Here is a 10,998-nt window from a genome sequence, read left to right as displayed (position 1 = left end):
TATCGTATCTTATTACATCTTCAAAATATTATGATATAATATTTTATTATCTATTATTTCTAATATATTACGATATAAAAATTTATTATCTAGTATCTTCAAAATATTGTGATATAATACTTTGTTATTCTGAATATTGGGTACCGAATTAGTAAATGCAATGCTTGAAGGTGGGATGAAATCTCAAAACCAGGTTTTTTTTGGTACCGGACAAATCACTTTTTTTTTTTTTTAAATTACGCTTTATAATCGATTACATTTAATCTATAAATATTTGAGTTCATTCTGTATTCTGTAATTGATTATAATATTTATGTAATCGATTACGTTAATCTCAGAAACCTGTAGTCTGTAATCAATTACAATACTGCGACGATTACATGCGAGGCAGCAGGCTGAGATGAACGCCGGGGAGCGGTTAGAGATGCACGCCGGGGAGCGGACTGAGATGAACGCCGGAGAGTGGCTAGGGGAGCGCCTGATTAGAGTTGTGAAACAATATTTCAAGTCTAACTAAAATTAGAATAATTCACTCCCTACAATTAGATTTTGATTTTGAATTTTTTGGATATATGGATTTTAAATTTTTTGATTTAAGTATTTAATAAAATTTATTTGCTTATCAGATTTGCCTGAGAGCAGAGGAGAAAGAATAAAATAGAAAATAATTGTACTGCAAAACGGGTTTATATATATGGTGAATTTATCATACATTATATAGCACTGTTGTTAACCTTTGTTTTGTGCTTCTCAAAAAGCATAATGATGTGTTAAACATACATTTTTTTTTTTTTCATAAAAAGATACAACTTCGGTAATAGTTTTTTTTTCTTCATTTTTTACATTTTAAATAACAAATTCAAATTTATTTGTAATTCATGAGAATTATAAATATTTTGTCATCAAAGAAACGTAGGTATTTTCTCATAATAGTTGTAAATAAGTTCTACAATAGTTGAAATATGAAATAAAAACTAATCGAACTAATTATAAAAAATTAAACGTATGTTACCAAAATGAAAGTAAATAAAATGTTTTTGTAATTCGAATCCTTTGAAGACATATCAAACACATGATTGATTTCATCTGCAATATAAGACATAAGCACACATATATATTATAGTATCACAATGATTGAAGTTATTGGTATCACAGTCCCACACGCCAATAAGTTATATATTATATGAATGTAATAAGTTTTAAGTGAAAAAGTTTTTTTTTTTCTCTTTTTCTTGGGAGTTTTTGAGAAGATTATGACATGATAGAGTGTTGTCCTGATCCTTGCCTCGTGTCTCCATGTTCAGCAAATTTCACTTCATGTCAAAATCAACAAATGTTTGGTCCTTGCATGCGTGTGACAAAGCAAATGAAACACATAATTTAGCTAAATAGAGTTTATCTTTGTGATAGTATAAGAATTTATTTTTAAAATAAACTAATTACTAGCTTATTTTTTTTTTTTTAAAAAATTATTTCTACTTTAACCCTTTCAAATACTTTTTAAGTTTGTCTTTTACTCGTTTTTACAATTTTTTTCTCATATACTTATAATTAACGACTTTCTTATATAACAATGTGTTCCAATCATTTACCACAAAACATATGGTTATATGAAAAAATATATTTATAAAAAAAATCATATGAATCAACCGCTTAAAGAGACATACCAATGCCATATCGAAATTTATTATTATTTAGATTTCTTATAATATGTAATTTATTAGTGTTTATAGTATTTATTTTACTATTTCATTTTTATACTTTGATATATATATATATTTTTCACCGTGTTATTTCTTATGGTGTTATTTCTAAATATTTTTCACCGTGTATTTTAAGAATTTTCACATCATTATTTTAAATATGTCATGTCTATTTAAAGTACAATTATTTGTATTTTTTTAAAATCCTAATAATGATGTAAAAAAATTCACTAAATCATAAACCCTAATAATAAATTTACTACTAAAAAAGTCATTGCGTCATAGCTTTTATTGATAAATTATTTATCACATAAGCTGTGGTGGAAATAGGACAAGTTATTTAATTCTGTCTCATGTGAAAATTTAGGGATAAAGCAGAAACACCTAGAATCATCATGTGTAAAAAGTCATTAATATTTTTTTTTTTCTGAAATTTTTCCTCAAAAATTGTTGAATGGACATAGGTGTGAGGTTGAAGATGGTGACTGAAGATGGTGGAAGAAGCATAGATTGCCACACATAGACATAAGAAGAAGCTTCAACATTTTATTTATATGTTTCTCTATCATTCTTAACTTCTCAATTTTAACTTCATTGTCATTTTCTTAATTTATCAATGCTTTTATATTCAGATGTAATGTCAAATTTGGACTCAAACCTATTTCTAAACACCATTAGAAAAAAATAAAAGATTGTTTAATCATTTTATTTCTTTACTCGATTACAAATTGTTATACCAAGTAGAAAACAATCTCACGTGTCATCCAAATTTGTTTAGATTTTATTATATTAGAACAAGAATATAAAAATAAATACGTTATTATGAAAGTTTTTTAGATGATTTTCAACTATAAATAACAATATTTGGTAATTATTATAATTTATATCAATTGGTGCTGGTGCACGTTAGAAAATGTTAGGGTTAAATAGTTTTTTTCTTTTAATTTTTATTAAAATTTGAAATTAGTTAATTCCAAATTTTTCAACCAATTTAGTCATTCATTTTTTCGAAATACGTGAATTTAGTTTTTTTAATCAAATTTTGTTAGATTTATTTGATATTTTAAACACGTTTCAAGATTGCATTTATGTTGTTTATATTATTTGACATATTTTTACTTTAATATTAAATCAAATCTTATTATGAAACATGTTTGAAATACTAAATAAACTTAATAAAATTTATTTAAAATGACTAAATTCACGTATTTTGAAAGATGAATACTAATTTAATTTAAAATTTTGAAATAGACTAATTTTAAAATTTACTAAAAATTAAAAAATTAAAAACATATTTAATCCATAATTTTAATATTGTTTTGGATGTGTGCTTGCTAAAATTTCTTTTGGTCCACAGTATATGTTTTTTATTTTTCCTTTCTGCACCCCTGTTTCTTTCTCGAACTTTGCCGGTGGAAAATGTCAAAATATTCTTTTGTCAAATTTTGTTGGACAACTTTAAATTAAATAATCTTATCAACTTTTGAATTATTTTATTTAAAAATTTAAAAAATAGATACTATATTTCAGATTAACTAATTTAAAATAAAAAAAAATATTATATTTTAGTTTGGATCATTTAAGTGTAATCGATAACATAACTCTTAAATAACTCTATTTAGGAACTTTCTCTTAAAGCACGCGCATCGGGGTAGTTCACCTAAGCCAATTTGATGTAAAGTAATTAATGTTGTCCTATTAGCTTAGTCCACTCATCATTAATTAAATAATTAAATAGGCATGTTCGTTTTTAAAGTTACACATTTAATATATTTTTATAAATATTATTAAAAGCTATGAATATGGTGACCATATTGAAAGTTTCAATGAAGTAAATAAAGATCACAAGTTTTATAAAATTTGAAAATTAATCAATAATATTTATTTGTTTTAATTTTAATATGTAACATATTGTCAAATTAACTGATGATTTACCATTATGAAGAATTAATATATATATATATATATATATATATATATATATATATATATATATATATATATATATATATATATATATATATCATGTGAGCATACTCATGCCATTAAAATAAAGTTGAGAAGATCACTATGTGTGAGTGTGTCCTTATCACTAAAACAGATATGTAAGAATATTTTGTATGTGATATATCCAAAACCCTAAATAAGCGGAAAAAAATCATTTAAAAATAATAAATATTACTATCATACAATATAAAATATGCACACGTTAATATTTGAGTCTATCACTTGACAATGAGATCAACATATAACTTTAATAAAGAGTAAAAAAATGAAATTTAATATATATAGTTTTAGAAAAATGACAGGGTGCACTTATTGTCTATAAGTTTTACAAATTATTTAAAATACAAGAAAATTTTCACTAACAAATTGCATGATGATGAATGTTGAAATTATTTTAAAATTTAAAATTCCTGCATCCCCATAATATTGTACGATTGAATAGTTTAATTGATAATTTAATATTTATGAAAAAATAAATAAAAATATTTAATGCTAGGAGGCTATCACAAGTTTACGTTGACTTCATGAATAAAAATAGAAAGAAAATAACAAGTTATGGACCTTAGAAATAAAATAAAAAGAGGAGATAGCGACTGTAATAAAGAATAGCAGCACATAGAAAGGATATTATTAGGTGCTTTTAATTATATATTTCTCACACTTGAAGAAGGGTCACTAAGACCATTTCATTATTTAATTCATTCAAATTTTAAGTCTTAAATATGTTTTTTTCTTTAACTGAATTTTAAAATTAGTATATTTCGAAACTTTGAACTAATTTAGTCATTCATCTCTTGAAATACGTAAATTTAGTCATTTTAATCAAATTTTGTCAAGTTTATTTGACATTTTAAACACTTTTCACAATAGTATTTGACTTAACATTAAAGTAAAAATGTGTTAAACAGTATAAACAACTCAAATACAATCATGAGATGCGTCTAAATCCAAATTTTTGAAAGATGAAGAATTGATCCATGATCTTGAAATAACAAATTTTAAAATTCACTGAAAAGTAAGGAACCAAAAACATATTTAATCCAGATTTTAATAATATAAATGTAAAAACATTATAATCACAAAAAGCAATATTTTTAAGCTAATAATAGGTTAATGTCTCTTTTCACACAAGCAATTATAGAAAGGAAATGAATTTTTATATGATAAGAATCATTTGACAATGATTTTTTAAAGAAAAAAAAAGTAAATATTAAGTGAGTGTAATTATTTTTTAAATGTCAAAATAACATCACCCTTACCAAAGATCTTATTTCTATAGAGTTTTTTGTTTTTCCATAGGAAAGACAACAATTCAGGAAAATACAAAATACTCAATGACTTAATTATCTACCAAATGTATTGACTTTTTTTTATTGGTAATAATAATAAGTGTTTTTTTTTTCTTTCTGAAAGATAGTATATAACATTGTAAAGTGTATCATAAATTAGGTCACTTTTATATTCTCGATCAGCTAATTTATCAAAAACAAATTTAATTGATAATAATATTTTCCCTTAAATTTATATATATTTTAAAATATCATTGTCATTAGCACATGCAAATTTATCTCTAATCAAGTTTAATTAAAGTATTTTAATGTGAAAATAATTAATATACGGGGCATTGTTATCTTTTTTATTACCAAGTTAGTAAGATTTTTTTCGATGATCTAATCTGTGACGATTCTCTTATTCAATTACATGTTTTTCCATATGAAAAATTGATTTTCCATCACACGGGAAATTAATGATAGGAAAAATGTTATTAGATTTTATTTAACTACTATATTTGACAAATTTTATAAGATTACACAATGCATGTTAATTTTTTTTTAAATATGAATGTATTAAATGGTTAGAATATAAAATGTTAATTTCTAATAAAATATTATTAATTTGGTATTCAAAAGATTTTCACACACATTTTACATTTATTATTTTATTTTTTAATTTTAAAATAAGAAAAAGTGAGATAAAAAACAAATTCCCACCTAATATAAGCGGGAGCAGGTAGCTATTTCAGAAGTAGCTTGTTCTGCATATAAGAGTTTTCGTCGTGCATAATAAGGAACCATTTTCTGGTTTCAAACAAAAAACAGCAACACTTCCTTTTCTGTCACCGTTTGTTGTTTTACGCATACATATACCTCTCTCACTTCGCAACTTTCTTCTATTTTCCATATCCTTCGTTTGTTTCCACGTCCATCAATCATATTCCATACTACGTTTCATTCCATAAACTTCTTTTTGGTCACCAAAAGTATCTATAAGCATGTGTTCTACTGGTTATACATGTTGAAGACTTTTCTTCCTCTTTGGAGTTTTGGGTGCAGAAGAAAATATGAGTGTCACAGGTTCATCTTCTGGGCACCCTCAATTCATTGCCAGCACCGGCAACAGAAGCTTGTCCAATGCGCCGTTGATTGAGAATCCAGACTCTGATCAAATTGTTGTACCCGATGTTAGTTTCAATGGCCCTTCTATTCTTACTGGTCAACTCTGCATAATGTTCTTGGTTGCTTTATGGATTTGAAAAATTGTGCGAATATCACTTTGTGTTTGAGATTAACATTTGTTATTTTGGATTGGATGCTTTATTCTCTGCTTTATGTTAATGCTAAAGTTTGTCTTAACTTTTTTTTAGCCCTATTGATTTGCTTACACTGATAACGTGTGCTGGGAATATGCTGAAAAATGGAATGACATAAAGGGGGCGAAGTAGGTTTTGATTTGACTTGGTATTTAAGAGGAACCCGTCTTTGTTTATGTTCCACTAGGATAATTGATTATTATTTTTTCTCCATTTCCTCAAAAAAAATTATAAAAAGTTTTCATTTTTCCAACATAGAAGCACACTAATTCTCTGTTGTGTTCTTGTGTCGTGTAGGACTAACTAACCATTAGTACATGACCTTAGAATAGACATGTTTAACAGTAATTTGAAGAGGAGTTTTAGTATAATCTAAACTCACAAATGTTCATGGTTTCGGACAATATAAAGAAAACCGAACTATGTCTGATATTGGGATTGATCTAAAATGTGTATATATTAGTGATCACATTATGATTCCTATCGTTTTTGTATGAATAATTTTAGTCTGATATTCATTTCAGAAGCTGCTTGTAGCTTCTATGTCTTATTCTGACAAGGAGTGTTTCCAAACACACTGCTCATAAACTTCCAAGTAATTATTTGACTCGTGACATTTGCAAAAAGAAAATCATTTTTCATTTGCCATTTTATGAACTGAAAAGAATATTAAAGTTTTTCTTAGTTTGTTGTATTATATATTTGCATATGGTTTTCAGTAACTCACATATTTGTATATGGTTTTCTGTATTTTGCAGAGAACAAGCTGGAAAAACTTATTTGCATACGTGGGGCCTGGATTTCTTGTTTCCATTGCATACATCGACCCCGGAAACTGTAAGATCATTTCTTCATTTCTCTCTTCTGAAATAAAAGGAAATGTATAATTCCTGACAAGATTTGCTAACTATATTTTTACAATGGCTTGCAGTTGAAACGGATCTTCAATCAGGAGCACAATATAAATATGAGGTGTGTATGGTATTGTTTCATGCAGTTGTTTCAGCTTTGATTTTTGCAGATTTAAATTTTGTGATTGAATGCAATTAGGTTTTATGGAATAATTAATAGGTTGTTATACACCTATGCTCCAGTCTTCACATTACATTTTTGTCACATTAATGCTTTCAGTTACTATGGATCATATTGGTGGCGTCATGTGCTGCTCTTCTAATTCAAACAATGGCTGCTAATCTTGGGGTTGTCACTGGTACTTGATTTAGTAGTGTTTTGTTTTTTACTGAATAAACTGAATTTTAAATTTCCTTCTTTGTTATCAATACTTTTAAAAATTCTATTTTCAGGAATGCATCTAGCTGAGCATTGTAGAGCTGAATATTCTCGACTTCCCAACTTCATTCTTTGGGTGATTGCTGAAGTTGCAATAGTGGCTTGTGACATTCCCGAAGGTATAGTATACTACAGAGGAGAATTTACATTTTTGAACTGTTGCAAATTTTATTTAAGGAATACAAATGAGTCTAAGTTTTATATCGAGTAAACATAAAAAAATTGTCTTAAGTTCTTTTTGGCTTTCTATGCAGTAATTGGGACAGCCTTTGCATTGAACATGCTCTTCAACATACCTGTTTGGATTGGTGTTCTTCTGACAGGACTCAGTACATTGGTCCTCTTAGCATTACAACAATATGGGGTAGTTTTCTGTATTCTTTATCAAACCATTGTATGATATCTTATAATGGTTTGATATAATAATTTCTCTGCACCATATCAAACTGTTCGGGTAGTTGATATACGTCACAGATAAATTATTGTATGTTGAAGAAACTAATGATTGACATTGCATGTTCCATAAGCAAATGTTTACTAGAAAACAATCTGAGTAACTTTTTCTTGGGTGCTTAACAGGTTAGGAAACTTGAATTCTTCATTGCATTTCTAGTATTTACAATTGCTGGTTGCTTTATGGCTGAACTTGGATATGCAAAGCCTGTGGCCAAAGAAGTTGTGACGGGTCTATTTGTTCCAAAACTTAAGGGGAGTGGTGCCACTGGTCTAGCAATTTCACTCCTTGGAGCAATGGTTATGCCGTGGGTTCCTCTTGTCTTCCTTCTGCAGCCATTTCTTTCTTCTGTCTCTCAGTAATTTGATCTAAACTAGTGCTATGTTTCTTTGTTTACAATGCATTTGCTTCAGACACAATCTCTTCCTCCACTCAGCTCTGGTGCTTTCCAGGAAAATACCCCGATCAGTTCGTGGAATCAAAGTAAACATTTTATCTCTTGTATACATATATTCATAAGAATCCATTCATTTCCAGTTATAATTAAAAGGATGTTGGACCCTTTTTACTCTTATTAACGTTGTTTTTAAGATAAGTTTGCTGAATAAAGCAACATTAATCTTTACAATGGCACGTGCCTTTTGAAGGTAGAATTTTTATTAATTTATGTTAGGAATCCAAGTCTGAGTCTAAGTCCACATTAGGTAGAGGTGAGATAGTTGACTATTACAGATGAAAATCTATAAATTTAACGTCTTAAGATTTTTGAGTTGGAAATGGTATCAATTCCTTATGTGAATTGAGTTTATGTTTCATTAGTATTGTGTTTTTCTGGTGAAGCGCGTAGTGAAGTTGTTTGTGATGTCAATCACCATTCTCTTATCTTTGACAGGAGGCTTGCAGATTTTACATGATAGAAAGTGCCTTTGCTCTTACGGTGGCCTTCCTCATAAATATTTCTGTTATTTCTGTAAGTGGTGCAGTTTGCCATTCTTCAAACTTAAGCGCTGAAGATCAGAAAAGTTGTCAGGATTTGGATTTAAATAAAGCCTCTTTTTTATTAAGAGTAAGTAAAACGACTATCTGTACTTAGTTCTTGAGCTTCATATATCATTTTTGTTGGAAAGTGTGCTGATAAAATCATTGATGATATTTTTATGTGGTCCACACTCAGAATGTCTTGGGCAAATGGAGTTCAAAACTATTTGCAGTTGCTTTACTTGCCTCAGGTCAAAGTTCTACCATAACAGGAACATATGCAGGCCAATACGTCATGCAGGCATGATGTTTTTTTTTTCTTTTTCTGTTCTTTTGGCATTAAAAGGAGTACCTACTTCTACTTTTCATTTCACCTTAATTTGTATCTCATTTCAGGGATTTCTTGATTTGCGACTGAAATCATGGATTCGGAATCTGCTAACCCGTTGCTTAGCCATTGTTCCTAGTTTGATTGTTGCACTCATAGGTGGCTCTGCTGGAGCTGGAGAACTCATCATAATTGCATCGGTATGATTCCCTTGCTATTAGTTTCTCTCTCTGCTTTTTCAAAATATTGCTCAGAAGTGAACTTTAGACCTAACTTAATCTCAGAAAACTAATTTTAAGATGAGGTTTGCATCAAATTATATATTATGAAATCGTTTTACACCTCCCTTCATGTCAAAACATATACAATTTGAACATAAGACTAGATATTAGTGAGTGGTGCAATAGCCGATAGGTCCAACAAACAATAAATCTTCCAATAAGATTACACAATAGGCCGATTAAACAACAAATCTTGGTAAAATAGGTTTTTAACTCATGACTTTGATTGGTATTAAATCATTTTGTGTGCATGAAATCATTCCGTAATTTCTGTCAGATTGTGTATGGATAATTCTTGTGCATAATAATAACATTGATCTTGTGAGACTATCTTTTGGGATATGCTATAGTTTGTGCTGAAGTCCCTCTATGTCTGCTGATCAGATGATCTTATCATTTGAACTTCCTTTTGCTCTGATCCCACTCCTCAAGTTCACCAGCAGCAAAATCAAGATGGGAGAACATGTCAACTCAATCACGGTAACCTTTTTCATGATAAGAAAATCTGAAAGTTGTTAAAAATAGAAAAAAAAATTGTTGTTCTGCATCATGTCTGATAAATGATTTTGTATATATACTTCAATTGCAGATTTCAGCTGTTACTTGGATCATTGGTTCCCTCATCATGGGCATAAACATATACTATTTAATGACTAGCTTTGTGAAGTTGCTTCTTCATGCTCACTTAAGAATTGTGGCTAAGGTATTTCTGGGGATATTAGGATTTTCTGGTGTGGCACTATACATTGGAGGCATTGCATATTTAGTGTTTCGCAAAAATAAAAAGACTACACATGTTTTGACACTTAGTACATTGGAAGATCAGCAAATGGCTAATGCAGAAGGTGATGTATCAATGTATAGTCTCCCAAGAGAAGACATAGTAAGCATGCAATTGCCTCAAAAAAGGACTCCTGCTGAATTTGATTAAGGTAAATTAGCTAGATGAAGTCCTAAAAAAGGTTCTATCAGGAATAGAAAATAAGACCCAAATTTTTGTTAATTTTTAGAAATTTAGTATATGTAAAAGAGAACATTGCTTGCTACAAATTAAGTACCAAGTAATATTGAAACAATGCAACTATGTGTTATGTGTGGCTAACATAACTCCATAGAAGATAATAGTCTCTTCTTTGAATAATCAGCTTTTAGTTTATTCATTAAATGTTTTTTCTTGAAATATCAGTACCTTTGAAAATATAATAAAATTTGAAAAGTACCTTTGAAAAATGTAATTTATCATTTATATTAGTTCAAAATTTAAAAACAAATCCATGATTTCGGGGATAATATTAATATACTTTTAAGACATAAAATGACAAAGTTATTTTCACATCCTGTTTGTTTGTCTTATCACGATTAGCGTC

At 28.4% G+C, this 10,998-nt stretch overlaps 1 protein-coding gene across 2 annotated transcripts; it reads left to right on the top strand.

Annotated features, from left to right (window-relative positions):
* Nucleotides 1–5,735: 5,735 nt before the first annotated feature.
* LOC114167603 (metal transporter Nramp6-like) lies at nt 5,736–10,748 on the top strand. 2 transcript variants are annotated; one of them, XM_028052708.1, is made up of 13 exons: nt 5,736–6,171; nt 7,059–7,137; nt 7,232–7,272; nt 7,432–7,510; nt 7,605–7,709; nt 7,845–7,954; nt 8,170–8,351; nt 8,458–8,527; nt 8,937–9,110; nt 9,219–9,323; nt 9,419–9,550; nt 10,016–10,111; nt 10,221–10,748. In XM_028052708.1, the coding sequence occupies exons 1-13, from the start codon at nt 6,052–6,054 to the stop codon at nt 10,560–10,562; spliced, it is 1,635 nt and encodes a 544-aa protein (XP_027908509.1). In that variant the 5' UTR covers nt 5,736–6,051; the 3' UTR covers nt 10,563–10,748. The 2 variants fall into 2 exon arrangements, with proteins under 2 accessions (XP_027908509.1, XP_027908510.1); XM_028052709.1 differs by lacking the exon at nt 5,736–6,171 and adding an exon at nt 6,877–6,895.
* The last annotated feature ends 250 nt before the right edge of the window (nt 10,749–10,998 follow it).

The sequence above is a fragment of the Vigna unguiculata genome, chromosome 10 (assembly GCF_004118075.2).
Source record: "Vigna unguiculata cultivar IT97K-499-35 chromosome 10, ASM411807v1, whole genome shotgun sequence".
Taxonomy (NCBI): Eukaryota; Viridiplantae; Streptophyta; class Magnoliopsida; order Fabales; family Fabaceae; genus Vigna; species Vigna unguiculata.
Note: the sequence above shows the minus strand (reverse complement) of the source record. Positions and strands in the feature narration are given on the sequence as shown.

Coding starts and splice junctions, on each gene's coding strand:
- LOC114167603 (XM_028052708.1), top strand. CDS start 6,052: ATGAGTGTCACAGGTTCATCTTCTGGGCACCCTCAATTCATTGCCAGC. Junction 6,172..7,058: donor ATCAAATTGTTGTACCCGAT/GTTAGTTTCAAT, acceptor TGTATTTTGCAG/AGAACAAGCTGGAAAAACTT. Junction 8,528..8,936: donor GATCAGTTCGTGGAATCAAA/GTAAACATTTTA, acceptor TATCTTTGACAG/GAGGCTTGCAGATTTTACAT.